Genomic DNA, 16,538 nt, shown 5'->3' with positions numbered 1-16,538 from the left:
CAGCTTTTCAGGTGTCCTGCCAGACGTCTCCTGAAGGACCTAGGTAGAATTAAAGGATTTTAAATGCTGAAATTGTGTGATGTTAGTAAATGGAACATTGCTAACTGCCTTTATCCTTCAACTACCTTGTTCTTTATTGTCTGCTGTACTCAGTTTAAAGCAGGGTGCAAACCTCTTGATTTGGGGATTGGAGATATTAGACTATTCAGAAGTGTAAATTAAATGGTTTCTAATATTCTGTGGTTTTTTTCTGGGTGAAATAGATTATGCTGCTAGAAGCAATATCAGCCTTTGTTTTGTCTGTTTAGAGCTGTATTTTAACCTGCAATGTCAAAGAATTGTTTGTTCTTAATTTAATGCTAGAGAATGAATTTAATAGAAAGTGCTGAAATGGGCTTGTGTGAAAAACATTTTACTGCAGTTCTAGAAGACAGCTCTTAACGAGCTTGTGGAGCAGCATTCAGAAACTATGAAGGTTGCTTTGCCTGTAGAAAGTTAATTATTATAATTTTTTTAAGTTGCAGACCCCAGCCTCGTTTGCACAGAGTGTTCAGGAATTAACTATTGCTCTTCAGAGGACTGGAGATCCAGCTAACCTGAATCGCCTTCGACCTCACCTAGAGCTCCTGGCAAATATTGATCCCAGTCCAGGTAATTCTAGATATTTCATAAAAACGTTTAACTTATTTTAGCAGGGGGAGCTTAACACTGCTGAAGGATTGAAACCTGTTCAGTAAGTGGAAGGAAACATCTCCCAACTCATAAACTTAAGATTCTTGAGTGGCATTCATAACCAGCCTGGAAACAGCAGTAATTGTGTGAGGGACTGAACTATTCTGAAGCTAAAATAGATTTGGAAGTATGGCAGGAGTAATTTCACCACTTCTCTGAAGAGAGCTTCCTTGTTTGACAGTATTGGGTGAGCATGGGTGTGAATGTTGAATACATATAATTCTGTGAGGTTACATGATGTATGCTTTATATTGGGTGATGTTAATTGGGGGAGTGGCAGCAGTCTTAGCTTCCTCCTTTTTCACTTTTTTAGTACACATGCTGCTATTTGAAATCAAATTTGCAAAGCAACAGGAAGAATGATAGAACCCCTGTGCTTAATGCAGAGCCTTATCTCTCACTCTATCTTTTTCTCTCCAGTTCTTTATTAGAGCAAATAATTTGTTTACAAAAGAGGAGAAGTCTTCAAGAAAACACCAGATTGAGGACTTCCATTGACTGATCTAAAAATTGGATGTCTCTTTCTTTATTCTAGAAATTCTGGGTACTAGTTTTTGATCTGAGGTCTCTAGCCTAGAGACATTGCACTCTGAGGACTTTCTTAGAGGCATCTTAAAATCATAAGACATCTTCCGTGTTTTGGATTCCGAAGTAGAATTTTGATAGATTGAAGGGACACAAGCTAAGCAAAAATCAGTCTGGACAAGAAAGATTTGTTATCCTAGGGAATTTAATATTTCTCTTGGTGATATGTAATTCTGCAAAGGTGTGAAAGACAGTCTGGGAAGGGGAAGTTAGTTGGAAAGAATATAACTGGGAAATAAAATCTAAGCTGTTGACAGATGGAAACTGTTGAAAAACCTGACAGCACTGTGAGGATGGACTGCCTGAGGCAGAAGAGAAGGGACAGGACGGAGAGCCTTGTGGCTGAAGTTCTATTTTATAGTCGTTAGTATTTGTAAAATCAATACTAATATCAAAATAGTGTGAAGGCCTAAACTATGACTTCAGGAGACTAAAAGTTATAGTTCTTAGTTTCTGTTTGTTTTAACAAATAAACTTACCTGTCAGATGAAGACCGGTTGTACTTCACAGCTAGAAGAGATGCAGTGCATTCTTCGCAAATCTTTCAGGCTGTAACAAGTCAGGGACAAAACTGTGTGTGTCCTGCAAATTTGTTAGCCAAAGACTGATACAGAAAGTGGAATCGCTAATAGCCTCACTCAATAGGTGATTCTGATCTTGTTGTTTCTCTTCTGTGCTATTAAGTTGCTTCCCTGCTGGTCTATAGGTGTGCTGAAGTGCCTCTGGAAGAATTGAGTCCTTGTGAGCGGAATAGAATGTAATGGTGCTAAAGATGTTGAAATGCCTCAGTGAAGCGCTTTGAGGTCCGATGTTTTGCAGCAAAGTGTGTAGGCGTGTGGTGGGAGTGGGAGTGTCATCTGCTGGAACAGATTAAATTATTAGAAAAGTAAATTGTCTAGAAAGAACAAGTGCCCCTATAGAATTAAGACTATACGATTTATTCATGCTGCTGCATCAGACGGTGGTCTAGTACATAGATCTGCCTTGTGACGTTTTTCCATGTGAGAGGCATCAATTTCTGTTGCTATTCAGTGGCTGTGCCAGCATGATCTAGGCCAGTGATGCTGGTATTTACAGAATATTACCTCCAGGAGTCTGAATGCAAAGAGGGATTTTCAGCCTGTTTTTTTTTTTTTCATTATATGCAGAGTTTTTACAATTCATTTACTCTGGATTTTTTGTGGGATATGAAAGGTTTTGGTAAAAGGAAGTAATTTGACATGCTAGTAACAGTCTTGCCAGCCCATTTGGTATTTTGTGTGTGGTTCAATCTTGAGTCTATAGGTAGCTTTATTCTTGTAAGTGGTACATATCCCTAAATTAAGGTGTTGAACGCTTGTTATCTGATGACACGCGTTTCTGATAAAATCTTTTTGGTTGTCTAGTGATACTGGTGGTGTCTTTGTACCTGGTTTTGGCAAATCCTTCTGACTTTTCTTTACATTCTCTGTTTGCTGTCAATGCAATAGATGCTCCACCTCCAACATGGGAACAACTGGAAAACGGACTAGTTGCTGTGAGGACTGTGGTTCATGGCTTAGTTGACTACATCCAGAATCACAGCAAGAAGGGAACAGATCAGCAACAGGTAAAAGCTAAATCATTTAGGAAATGCTTATCCCTAAATTTTATTGGCTGTATCCAATAGTAGAGATTTACTAATGTAATCTGGAGAGATTTAGTTTGAGGAGCTGATCTGAAATATCACTGCTGTGTCATATTTCTCAAAAAAGAAAGAAGAAAGGAAAAAACCCAAACCCAAAACAACACACACCCCACCCCCCCCCCGCAATACTTGTTGCATTAATTTGCACAGCTCACTAGGATGAAAAGAAAACAGTCTCATCCAGCTGCAAGCTTAGGGAAATGAATAAACATCCCTCATGACTAGAGGGTGGGGAAGAGAAGCTGGGGTGCCTGGCACTGTGATCTGTGGGAATTTTCTTGGGTTTGTTTTAATGTGACACATTTCAGCCAAATGTCTCTGTGTTAATTAAATGATTCTTGCATCTGTGCTTAATGCTTTGTTAAGTTTGAAGATTGGGAAGACTTCATATAAAGGTATCATCCAAGTTCCTGAAACAAAACTTTTTGTTTCAGAAATTAAATGGTGTTGCCAAATATATATATTACCTTATCTCATAGCTATCTTATCACACGTTCCTTTTGATCTCATTTCATTGTACAGCTAAGTTGATATAAATGCTTGCTGCTGCTGAAAGACAGAGCTGCCTGTCACACATTCCCACTCCCTCCCTTGCTTTGGCACTCATCCTCTTGGAGAGCTGGTTCGGGGAGCTGAACTAGTAGGAAGATTCTCTCTGCCAAAAAAAAAATAGAGAGTCAAAATTAGAGTGAATTATTTCTGCTGTTTTACCTTTTTGCATTCACTGGGATGCCTAGTGAGCACTCTTACCAGCAAAAGGAAAGCAGTAGGAATACACAAGTGGAAATCGGGGTGAGAAAAACAGTGAGGGGTTTTGTTCTGGTGAAACGGTTGCCCAGACCTGGTACATGCTGTGCTGCTTGGAAGGGAACCCAGAGCCTCCCAAATGGGAAAGGGGACATCTGCTGAGTACAGGGCAGAGTTTTGCTGGCTGGCAGCAGTGGCCAGCAGAGGGCTGTGGAGCTTATGTACACTCTGCCTAAAATCTATGTTACTACAGTAGATGTGGAAAAAAAAAAATTGGTTTGCAGATGGCTTCTTACAGACTTAATCTTTTGTCTGAGTTTCTCAGAAAGCAAGAGTTTACTTTTACAGACCTTTCTCTAGGTGGGAACTCTGATAGGTTATTTCTGCCCTCTGATTTAATTCTGCCATAGAAACTGTAGGAATTTAGATGTCTTTGAGACCACCTCTGGCCTTCTCTCAATGTATTTAAAGAGTCTGGCAAATGGATGTACATGCAGACAGCTAGATTGCAGTTAAGTTGTCGTTTCTTGGAAAACTTAAGTAAGAAAAATACAGAAGACAACCCATATCCTGCGAATCCGTGTAGGATCATCAAACATCAGGCCTTTAATAAGAGTGGTTGAGTGCACTTATTTTCAGGTATCTCACCTGGTTTCTTTAACCTTGTCAGCCTCCTCAGCACAGCAAGTACAAGACATACATGTGCCGAGACATGAAACAGAGAGGAGGATGCCCCCGAGGGGCCAGCTGCACCTTTGCACATTCACAGGAGGAGCTAGAAAAGTAAGTGTACCTCTTATGGTAGGAATCAGTCCATTTTACCTATAAGAGTGCATATGTATATATCATATCATATACCCAAGAATGGGGAGAGGAGGTGTAACTTGCCTGTTATATTAGCAAGACATAATGTGAAAAACTTGTAGCAGTCATCTCTTAGGTTTTGGAACTGTTTGTTCTTAAATATAGGATATTTTGCTTTACTCAGTAGTAATGCAGCTGTGAAAGTTTGATGTTTACACAAGTGTTACTGGAGATTTTGGAGGTGGGCTGTTTTTCGTATTTCTTAAGTGTGACTAAACATGCTGTTTGACTGCATCTACTATGGTGGTTTATTTGTGTGTATTTCTCATCTTGCCTTTATATTCAGGTTGCTGAATTTTCAGGTTCAGGTGAAAAGTAGGTAGCTGTCAGCTTTCCAGATGTAGGGGCTCTCTGATTCTTCTGTGCTGCTAGGGCTATTCAGAGAGCTAAAGATGAGCATCGCAAGTTTCCTTTCTGCAACAATTATTCTTTGAAACTTTTTTGAGAGATTGCACATGCAGTGCAATCTGCACTCAGATTAACATTCATTACAGATTTAGAGGGGGCACCTGATTATCCAAGAGCAAGTTGCTGCTGTTCTGAAGGTTGTTTACATTTTTTTGAAAGTAAAATGGATTATTTAAGAGTTAAATAAAAAGAAATAGATTTCATGCAGTGTATATCACTTAGTTTTGGGGCTAAAATCATTAACTTCTTTAAAGAATAGATGGTTGGGTTTTTCTTAATCAGAAGAAAACTCCAAAGATTTGGAAATGGTATGCAGCCCTTTTTTTTTTTTCTTAAAAATCTAAAATTTGAAGCATTAATATGGCAGTTCAGTGGCTCTATAACCATCATGCAGTGCATTGGCAAAACAGGAGGAAAAGAGCGAAGCATCATGTGGTGTTAGAATGACAAAAGGCAGTTATTCAAATGAACAGAGGATAGGACTTTGATACTTATGTTCTGCAGGAACAGTTGGGGTTATCCCCCTTTTGTCATGGTGGTAATAAAATGGAGATTGGTAGTGCTGGTTTGGGTGGCTAATGAAGGTGGTGAGTCAATACTAGTGCCTCTGAGCTACAGTCGTATGTATCAGGAAGGACTGTTTGTCAGTTTTGTAGGTGGAAGAGGCCTATTTTATCCAGACTGGCATGTGTGCCTTAGTAATAAAGTTGTTGTGGGGTGAAGTGAATGCTTGTTCTATTTCAGATTGCAGCAGTTTCTGTAGGCGGTTGGGGAACTTTGAGTTTCAATTCTTCAGCGTACCTTTTATCTTTGCTTAATTCCTTTGAGTAGATGTTTCATTAGTGTTCCTCCTTTTAAAAATGTTTAGTGTGAGTAAGATGCACTGCTGTTGCTGTGTAGTTCTTGTATCTCTATATGTAGCTTTAAGCTTGCAGGAAGGCTAATTGGGAAATGTGTGGTAATGCCTCAGATAGCAAATTATAACTAATTTCGACTTGCTTAAGCTGCAGCTGGTTCCCCTCTTGGCAAGGGACAAAGACCCAGTGTGCACAGGCGAGTATGATAACCCGTTTTGTTCGCTCCCTTTTAATGCGATCTGAATGATGCCTACTATCAACACTATGTAGCTTGAATTTATAGTTTGATTATGTGGGTAAAGATTAATCCATCCAGGAAACTGGGGTGTTGATGGAGAGTTAGGAAGATGGCTAGAAGATAATCAGTGAACTCCTCTAGATGAGGAGCTCAAATCTATGTAGCAATATTACACTTTGTCTGCATGTCTAAAAAAAACGAACCGACCACAACAACAAAAACCCACAGCAACAAAAACCCTTTTTTCCTTCTGTTGCATTGCTGTTAATACTGTGCATGTGGGCAAACATAAAGATTATCTGAAGATTAAATAATGGAGTATAACTGCCCCCTTTTTTTATTTTCTACAATAACATGTGTAACTTCCTAGTCTGTGTTACCAACTTGCTTTGCTTGTTAGAAATGATATGAAAGTGTCGGCTTCAACCCTGCTGAAACTTTCTTGCATGGGAAATGGCCTCTTGTTCTGCAATAGAAGCAGCAGGAGCAGTCAGACCTACAAATACGCCCTCCCACTTCCATTCTGGTATCTAAGCTAATGTCAGGATCTTTAGTGGAGGACCCTCAACTCTGGAATTTGCTATCTTCGTTGGTCTGGTACCATCAGTCTCCTGATTTTTCTGGAACGGTTGTTAAAGGGCTCATGTTTGTTCAGATTTATCAGAAGCAGTGAAAGTTTTGGAATTACCGTGTGTTCATAGAGTTTTTACCTCTGCAGTCACCTAATTTATCAAACGACGCAAGCAGTGTAAGCTGCATATTGGTATAGTAACATAAATTTTAACAATCTGTGCTTTAAAACTATCACAGCTATGGATGGGGCTCTGAGCAGCCTGATCTAGTGGAAGATGTCCCTGCTCATTGCAGGGGGTTGGACTGGATGGCCTTTAAGGGCCCTTCCAACCCAAACCATTCTATGATTCACATAGCAATAAAGGCTTGGTTTGGTTTATTGTTGGACAAATGGTGCAAAAGGGAATCAGTTCATCACTGTAACTTTCTGCTATTAGTTTCTTCTATGAATAAGATAGGCTTGAATAGTCTCTGATTCTTATTCTGAAGCTTCTGTTACTATAGGTAGTATTTTATGTGATGTTTGGTTTTCTTCTGCACAGTTGAAAGGCATATATGTGCAGGGAATAAGATTATTTTTTTTTTAGACTTGCAGTCTGAAGTTTAGCTATGAATTCTTGGTGTACTTGCCGTTAAAAATCAATCCTTGTTCTTCCGATTGAAACCACTATCAACAGTTCAAATAGCGGTGAAGTTGTAGTCTTGGCAGATACTCGTAATAAACTTCTCACAAGCCCTTAGGAAACTTGAATTCAAACTTGAAGCTTTTGGTAGGATCTGTGTTTGAAAAATGTTGGAAATGAAACTCCTTTTTTTTTTTTTTTTTTTTTTTTTACAATTTTTGATGTGTGGTTTCTTTTTCTGAAGATTCCGTAAAATGAACAAGCGTCTGGTTCCCAGAAGACCCCTGAGTGCCTCCCTGGGCCAACTGAATGAGGTGGGCCTACCTTCAGGAGCTATCCTCTCGGAGGAAGGGGGAGTGGACTTGCCCAATAGGAAAACTACTGCTCTGCCAAATGGAATTGTGTCAACAGGCAGCACGGTGACGCAACTTATTTCTCGAGGGACAGACTCCGGTTATGAAACTGCTCTGAAGCCAGGGAAGATGGACCATCTGAGTAGCAGTGCCCCTGGATCCCCTCCTGACTTGTACGGGTCTTCCTAACTGTTATTCAAAGTGTCATGTGTGTAAATATGTAGTAGAAACAAAGTAAACCCATTCTCTAGAAAAGAAACAGAACAGGTTCTTCTTGGTTTTGTTGTCATCTTTTTTGAAGTGATTAAACAGTAGAGTAGAAAACTAAAGCAAAAACTCTAAACTACTTTACTTCCCTGTTTGCTTATATTTTAATTGGAGAAGGCGATGTAACCTTCAGAAGGTGAATATGTGCAAAGAGCAGTGTTTTAAAGCACAGTGTGCTATATCAGCCCTTAATGAACAGTCCCGTCTTTCTGCTTTTCAGACTGGAGTCTGTCCCCAAGAGCTCTATTTCTGCCTTACCAGTGAACCCTCATCCTGTGCCTGCTCGGGCACCAACAGATCTGCCTTCGGTGTCTGTCACCAAGCAGTTGCAAATGGTACCACGAGGGTCTCAGTTGTATAATACTCAGCAAGCAGATATGTTTTATCAAGATCCTAGAGGAGCTGCCCCACCATTTGAGCCAGCACCCTACCAACAAGGTAAGATTGAGACCAAGCTCTCCATCTTTCATCTTCATCTTGATTTTGCTCTTTCTTCCCGCTCTGGTATTTACTTCAGCTCTTAAGTTGGAGTTCTCTTGCCTGTCACGTGGACTGTAGGCTCTAATGTGGCGATGGCATAACAGAATGGAAATTGGCAGACTTTTTATGCCTTGACTGAGGACTTTAATGCAAGTGAAAACAGAGGTTTGTATGCGTCCAGTGTAGTAAATCCTTCTTTCTTCAGTTCTTCTCAGCTGGGCTGGGTAAGGGATCTAATATGGTAAAACTTAATTCAGTTTGACTCTGGGAAAATGGAAATAAAGCTTAACCAGCAGAGGGGTTTATGCTTGAGGGGTGAAATACTTACGTCCTTCATGAAAAGCGTATGGGTGTTTTGGAAATGTCTGCGCATGCATGTGATAAGTAGAGGCAAGTGAAATTAGAGAAGGGCTGGGCACCAAAAAGAAAACATCATAAAAAAGGGAATAAGAGGAAAAGTTCTAAGTATAAAGACACCAAGTGGAGAAAGATAATACCGAAGGGGATTAAAAAGAAAAGGTATGGCTATATATAAAGACAGGGAATGATTCTTATGCAATGTAACATTGGAGAGAGAAATGTCATAAAGTGAAGTTAATATGAAAGAAAAATAAGGAATGAAAGACTGAAAGAAGTAGAAAGGAGGAAAAAAACCCTAGAAAGGAAAAGGGAGGGGGAAACCATTTCTGAGAAAGTTGCAGAGCATTTTGAAGCGGGAAAAAAGCTTACATTTTATTATGGTGTGCAAATGAAGACCTGAGTTTTCTACAAGTGCACATATTCATGCATTCTTTTAGGTTGTCCAGAGATCCCAGATAGATTACCAAAATCTTCACATAACTAGGAGGTGTGGTATTATAAGTCTTTGGTGATTCACAGTACTGAAATTTCCTTCTACTGGTCAAGAGGTAGAACAAATCTTTCGATAACTTTGAATTCTAATTAATCCAAGTTTCTTTACACAGGCAGTGGCTCTGATACGTTGGGACAAATTGAATTTTAGTTGTTCGGATGAAGATGTACAGGCTAATTTTCAGTTTACTTTCTTGGTCTTGTCTAGCTAAGAGCATTCGTATGAATCTGCAGAGACATTCTAGTGAATTATTTCTCTTTGGTGTGCTAGCAGGACTTCTGTGGTACCTGTGGTGGGCTCAGTCTCACCACCTCTTCTCCAGCTACTGTGACCTTTACACCTTGCTGGTATCTTATTCAGATAATTAAACTGTGTCACTTGAGCTTTGGATCAACTTTTGCTTCTCCAAGGTTTTCTGTGGTTAATTTTTGAGTAGAAATACCAATGAGACAGTGGGGGCAAACAACAAATCGGAATTAATTTATACCTTTCTCTTCATGGTACTTGTAGACTGGAGTATTTGAAACAATTGTTTTTTGTGAACAGTTGTGGTAATCACTTTCTGTATTTTGTTTGTGGCTTTTCCTTTTTCCTTATTTCAGGAGTTTACTATCCCCCTCAGTCCATGTCTCGCTTTGTCCGACCTCCTCCATCAGCTCCTGAACCTGGTCCAGCTTATTTAGACCATTACCCACCCTACCTTCAGGATCGTGTGGTCAGCCCACAGTACACGCAGCCACAACAGTATCCTCCTATGGGACAACCCATATACCCGCCGCACTACGACAGCCGTCGCGTATATCCCCCTGTCCAGCCATATCAGCGAGAGGAGATTGTCCGAGGAAGCCCCGTACCCATTGAAATTCCACAAGCAGCTGTACCTTCCTACGTACCTGAATCCAGAGACAGATACCAGCAAACAGAGGGTTATTGCCCAGTGGCTCCACATCTCAGTCAGATCAGACCTTCATGCCACAGGGTACGGTTTTTATATTGCATTTTTGTAGTCATTGAAGAGAGAAAATATAAACTACTTGAGAAGTAGATTTTTTTTTTTTCAGTAAGGCGATGTTTTTTGTGAGGAATTAGAAGTTTGAACTTGAAGAGGTACATTTGACTAAGCTGACTTAAAACTGGAAGGCAGTTTAGTTAAGTGGTCAACTCTGCAGTTGTAATGATGTTAATATGTAAAAGAGCAGGCTGCTACTTTAGTGCTCGAAGTAGAAAAGCATGTGTGCAAATGATTATGTTTGTGTTCTTGTACTGCCCATCTGTGACTGACTGTCTCTGTGCCTAAATAGATAAATATGCGAACGTGCATCCCTTGATAAAAGAACTAAAAATTCTGCTCTTCCAAATTTTCTGTACTTCTAAGATTGCTAACTGGAGAGTCTTCCTAGCTGGAATTGAGCCTAGTAGAATAGTTGGACTTATGTAGCTGTCGTTCAGACTAAAGGCTCGGAATCGTATTGCTGAGTCCAGGAAGCATTTTTCACATAGCTTAAAGATTTGTCAGTTTTGAGTTTGACACGTTTGTGGGATATTTAATTCTATTGCAAAATGAATAATAAATGCAAACGTAACTGGGACTAGGTCATGATCTGTAGTGTTCTACCACTTACCCCCTATGACTGAAATGGGGACTTGCCATGCTGGAACATGTTCCAGTGGAAACTATGCCAAGCTGGAACACAGAGTCACGTTGCACTACCTGCAAGTTAAAAGATTAGTAGTCTTAAAGTTAGAAACACTGGCTTAGTTGAGTATCTAATCAGTTTTAGGCAAATAATGTTCCCTGCCTTTGGCATGCATTGAACTAACACTCTGGCTAGTGTAGGAATATGTCTGTCCTATGTTAAATGTGAAAGCTAACAGACAGACTTTAACAAAGTGATGGTAACTTATTATTGTAATGATACTGTCTATTCACTGCATTTTCCTTTTCTTGCAGTGTACAGTTGTCATATTTTATTTGGGCAAGCAACATTTTTGAAATTACTAGTTCTGTGCATTAATGCTTCAGAGGATTTGTAACATGTTTCTGTCTTCATTTCAGCCTCATCCCAGCCTGGATGAACTTCACCGACGAAGGAAAGAGATCATGGCCCAGCTAGAAGAGAGGAAGGTGATTTCTCCACCTCCTTTTGCACCATCACCAACCTTGCCTCATCCTTTTCATTCAGAGGAGGTAAGCCTATTTTGACAAAAACGTGACTTACTGTCATGTTTAGAAAATACTTCGGAGTTTGTGTGTGCTGGTAGGTGAGGACAACAAGAAAATAAGAACAGTGCAGTGTTGGCAAGTGTTGCGGGGACAGATTTTGTGCTCCAGGTGGGAAACCTTTTTAGTGCAGTCTCCAGTCTCTTGGCTGGCTGTTAATTCTCTGATCTACCGCCGATCCTAACCAAGAGAAATAGTTTTGAGCCATTATTAATTGAAGTAGTCAGTCTTCACGGTCACTGGACTTTGCTTCACTTGCTCCTGACATGTTTGGAATTACATAACAGCTTGCTAGAGGTTTTGGCTTTTTTTTTGTTTTTAACCAAGGTCAAAATACCACTTTCATACTGGCCAAGTGAACAGTCAGCACTGGGAGTGTAGTCAGGTGATCTGAATTTTACACATTTCATGCTTGCCATGGCCCAATTCCAAATGATGATACATCTGATTAAAAAAAACCAATCCTGGTGGTGTTTTTCTTCAGGCTCACTGCTGCTGAACTAAGTAATGGTGACCGTGAAGCTGCTTCTTCCCTTCACTTACAGAACCAGATTTTTGTTTTTGTACAGTACTTGGATGAAGACCTGAAGGTAGCTGGGAAATACAAAGGAAATGACTACAGCCAATACTCTCCCTGGTCCTGTGACACCATCGGCTCCTACATTGGAACCAAAGATGCAAAACCCAAAGATGTTGTGGCAGCAAGGAGTGTGGAGATGGCGGTAAGTAGGGATTAGGGGAACACAAAAGAAAAGTTGATACTTCTGTAGGTTGGGAAGGACTCTCTGATGTACTTCCCAGGATCAAGTCAGTGCTTCTATTTAAGCTCAAAAGTGCATTGCATTCAAAGAATGCATTTGCAACTGTGCAGAGTGCTTTATTTTCAAAGTTATGAACAGCCCTACATCTGTGTGGCTGTTTTGAAATTGTGGATGTAGATGCAGGCCAACCACTCTGCTCTAAAGCCATGGGTAGCAAAAGATTTTTACCCATAATTCTTTACACTTAATGGAAATCCAAAAATGACTCTGTACTGGCAGCTTGTTAATTAAACATGTCTGTCTACTTCCTGTACTACTTTCTGTCAGAAGGAGATGCTGTAACTTAGCTTTGTGCTATGAGTCCTTTTAAGGTGATTGTGACTGCTATTAACAGCATTATTAGTTTTTACTTGAAGGACTCTGTCATTTGTGACCACAAGAATACCCAAAACTTGCATGAAGCTTTTGAGAGAAAGAAGCATAGTCATAACAACATACTAGGCTGAGTTGTCTTGAGGAAAATTTCTAACTCTGTGCTGTGTTTATTCAGTCCTTCACTGAAGCCGTGGGTGTCTGACTGTGATCTTATTTTGAGTTGCTGCATTTTTGCTAGGTCAGTTTTGCAAAAAGAAGGGGTTGCTAGGGTGTCACTTTTGGGATTCGTGAATGTAGAAGAAAAGAAACAGCATTCTGAAATACCACCACTATGCTGTTTCTTCCTAACCTTGAAGCATCACTCAACAGCAAGAAGTATGCTGGTAGCCCGTGCAAGTAGGAAGACATTCAAGTCTTCAAGAGAAAGGACTGTTTAGTCTGAGGGACTATTTTACAGAGGTGCATCTGGTTTTCTCCTTCACCTGCCATCTGCAAAAGTATTCTGTCTTTTGTTTATATATTGTCACTGTCATGGTGACCTTTCCTTGGGCAATACGGGGAGGGGGAAGAAATTTCTGTCCATAATATATTCTTCTGTGGGCAAGTGCTCACCTGTTGCAACCACTTAACTAAATTGTAGGATTTTTCTGTCCAGCTTCTCTGCTTTGCCCACAAGCAGGCTTCCTGTTTCCCCTCTGCCTCACTGGAATTAAATGTGTCTGGTTTCTGTCCACTGAATTGCTTTCCTGTAAGACCTCGAAGGCACTCTGTGAAGTGGGAGCAAAAAGGAGGCTTTCTCCCAGAAAAAGCAGAGCAATAAAAGGCATTTGGGGTTTTTTATGTGTCTTTTTGCTCTCTGTCCTGCACAGTGTGTTTGCCTTGAGTCGTTAACCCTGTCATGTTTGACCTGGGGCAGTACTGAGATTACTCAGATGTGGTTTATTGCTGCGCAAGTGGCAGTGTTCAGGAACCAACGAACAGCTCTTGTCGTTCATCTGTGTTGCTAGAAAACTGGGCAAACAAACTGGTACTCAATTAAGAGAAGTAGTGGGGTTCTGGAGAAGCAGCATTCTTTCTCATCGCTAAACAAAGCATTCTGTCTCTGAGCTAGTTTTCAGGTAAGACTTCTGTAGAGTAGCAGATCTCTGCTACTCTTCAGTTTCTGTTTCCCCTCAGGACAAAAATCTTAGGAGACCTTCACTGCAGATGGCAAGTGAATTAATTCTTCCTTTTTTTACTGTTCATAAGAGATTCCTTTTTTCAAGGATAAGAACAGTATAATCCAAGAGTACATAATGCTGGATTTATGCAGATGGCATTGCAATGTTTACTATGTTCTTTCCCTCCACTCAGTAAATGGGAAATAAATTAAGATTGGTACTAGCATCCTATGGACTTGATATCAAAAAGTCATTTTTTTCAGAATACCAAAGTAGATGCTGTCTTAATGCCTCTTACAGTTTCAACATGTTACACTTCCAACTCAGTTGTGACTGCCTTTTTCACCCCTTTATTGCTACCTTAGCTATGTTATCTTGTCTGTTTCTGGCAATCCTTATCCTCACTAGAAGCTTCCAGTTTTATTTTAATTTTGGACCATACCAAAGTTTTTAGCCTTTAGCCAGTCCTCTTTGTGTAGTAGCTCCACTTACCTCGTTCTTTTTGCTGTACACAGCACTATGCTAACGGCTTTACTTCTTTTAGCAAAGTCTTATTTCAATTTTTGGCAATTGTTACCATGTTACGTTTTCTGTCAGCCAACAGATAGCTTTCCCGTTTAACTAAGTGCTTTTCCCATTTTTCTTAATTGTGTCTGTTTATTTCTGTTACCATTTTGTGTTTATCTGGATGTGGTGATTATTTGGGGAGGTTATTTTTTGTTTTGTTTTATGTTGAGGAAACTTAAAATTTATTCACGGACACAACCCATAGACTTTTTGTTTTAAGTTACTCCAGGTGACTTCTCCCATAACTGGCCTAACTTTTTCTCAGAAAAGCTTTGTTGAAAATCTTTATGATAATCTCTTGTTTCTTCTTCTAAGTTAAGTCAAATTTATTTATCCTGCTAAATCGAGCTTGTTTTCTGTGCTCATCTCTTCCTTTGTGACTGCTAGTCGAAGCTCTTTGAGTAGAGAGAGAACGTTTTATCTGTTCGTGTGCTGACCCGTTAAGGTGTTAACTCATGCTCAGTTAGGAACCAGGATGTTCCAAGCAGTACTACTGCTTAATGAAAAATGCACCTGAAAAGGTACTAGACATGTCCAAGTAAGTGCTGTAGTGAGTAACTCCTGTTTTGAGTCATTTGCAGGCTGTTAAGATTATATGGTTCTTAACGCTGGGCTTCAGAGAAATTTCGTTTGGACTTTGGAAGGAGAATGCATTCCTCAGAGATGCCCACCTTTTCTCCTCTTTGACTTTATTCTCGAGGGTTTTTTCCCTTCTGTCCCATTAGACTTTTCCTGTCTTAATTTCCTCTTGCTGCTGCTCCCTTCCCTTGGATTTGTTTGCAATTAATTATGCAGCTATTTCACAGTGGTGGTAGTAATGGTCATTTTAAGTTAGATTGTTAAAGAGACATCACTCTAACAGTGGAATTGTAAACTGAGGAATGGGAATCATAGAATCATAGAATCATAGGGTTGGAAGGGACCTCTGGAGATCATCTAGTCCAACCCCCCTGCTAGAGCAGGTTACACAGGAACATGTCCAGGCGGGTTTTGAATGTCTCCAGAGTTGGAGACTCCACCACCTCTCTGGGCAGCCTGTTCCAGTGCTCTGCCACCCTCAGGGTAAAGAAGTTCCTCCTCATGTTTAGGTGGAACTTCCTATGCTCAAGCTTGTGCCCATTGCCTCTTGTCCTGTCCCCGGGCACCACTGAAAAGAGCCTGGCCCCATCCTCCTGACACCCACCCTTTAAGTATTTATAAGTGTTGATAAGGTCCCCCCTCAGTCGTCTTTTTTCCAGACTGAAGAGACCCAAATCCCTCAGTCTTTCTTCATGAGAGAGGTGTTCCAGTCCCCCAATCATCTTTGTAGCCCTCTGCTGCACCCTTTCCAGCAGTTCCCTGTCCCTCTTGAAGCGGGGAGCCCAGAACTGGACACAGTACTCCAGGTGCGGCCTCACCAAGGCAGAGTAGAGGGGGAGGATGACCTCCCTCCACCTGCTGGCCACGCTCTTCTTGATGCACCCCAGGATGCCATTGGCCTTCTTGGCCACAAGGGCACATTGCTGGCTCATGGTCATCCTGTTGTCCACCAGGACTCCCAGGTCTCTTTCCACAGAGCTGCTCTCCAGCAGATCAGCACCCAACCTGTACTGGTGCATGGGGTTGTTCCTTCCCAGGTGCAGCACCCTACACTTGCCCTTGTTGAACTTCATAAGGTTTCTCTCTGCCCAGATCTCCAACCTGTCCAGGTCTCTCTGTATGGTGGCACAGCCTTCCGGTGTGTCAGCCACCCCACCCAGCTTGGTGTCATCAGCAAACTTGCTGAGGGTGCACTCTATTCCCTCATCCAGGTCATTGATGAATATATTGAAGGGGACTGCACCCAGTACTGACCCCTGGGGAACACCACTCGTCACTGGTCTCCAACTAGACTCTGTGCCCCTAATCACAACCCTCTGAGCTCTATCTTTCAACCAGTTTTCTATCCACCCCACTGTCCATTCTTCTAACCCACACTTCCTAAGCTTCCCTATGAGGATGCTGTGGGAGACCGTGTCAAACGCCTTGCTTAAGTCAAGGTAGACCACATCTACCGCCCTCCCCTCATCTATCCATCTAGTCATGCCATCGTAGAAGGCTATCAGATTAGTCAGACATGATTTCCCCTTGGTGAATCCATGCTGAGTACTTCTGATAGCTTTCCTTTCCTCCACGTGCCTTGAGATGACACCCAGAACGAGCTGTTCCATCATCTTTCCAGGGATGGAG

General features: G+C 41.0%; 1 protein-coding gene across 17 annotated transcripts in view; it reads left to right on the top strand.

The window, feature by feature from the left end:
* RC3H1 (ring finger and CCCH-type domains 1) overlaps positions 1-16,538 on the top strand; it is a 78,175-nt gene that overhangs the window by 34,902 nt on the left and 26,735 nt on the right. For 10 of the 17 annotated variants that reach the window (XM_074598600.1, XM_074598599.1, XM_074598598.1 and 7 more), the window contains exons 7-14: positions 519-651; positions 2,787-2,905; positions 4,401-4,513; positions 7,538-7,819; positions 8,134-8,351; positions 9,849-10,225; positions 11,303-11,434; positions 12,037-12,189. In XM_074598600.1, coding sequence (XP_074454701.1) covers positions 519-651; positions 2,787-2,905; positions 4,401-4,513; positions 7,538-7,819; positions 8,134-8,351; positions 9,849-10,225; positions 11,303-11,434; positions 12,037-12,189 — 1,527 coding nt within the window. Of the gene's footprint in view, positions 1-518; positions 652-2,786; positions 2,906-4,400; positions 4,514-7,537; positions 7,820-8,133; positions 8,352-9,848; positions 10,226-11,302; positions 11,435-12,018; positions 12,190-16,538 lie in introns of all 17 variants that reach the window. The other 7 variants (XM_074598605.1, XM_074598594.1, XM_074598602.1 and 4 more) reach the window with 1 other exon arrangement.

Source organism: Larus michahellis, chromosome 8 (genome assembly GCF_964199755.1).
Source record: "Larus michahellis chromosome 8, bLarMic1.1, whole genome shotgun sequence".
Classification (NCBI taxonomy): domain Eukaryota; kingdom Metazoa; phylum Chordata; class Aves; order Charadriiformes; family Laridae; genus Larus; species Larus michahellis.
This window is presented reverse-complemented; position numbering and strand designations above follow the sequence as displayed.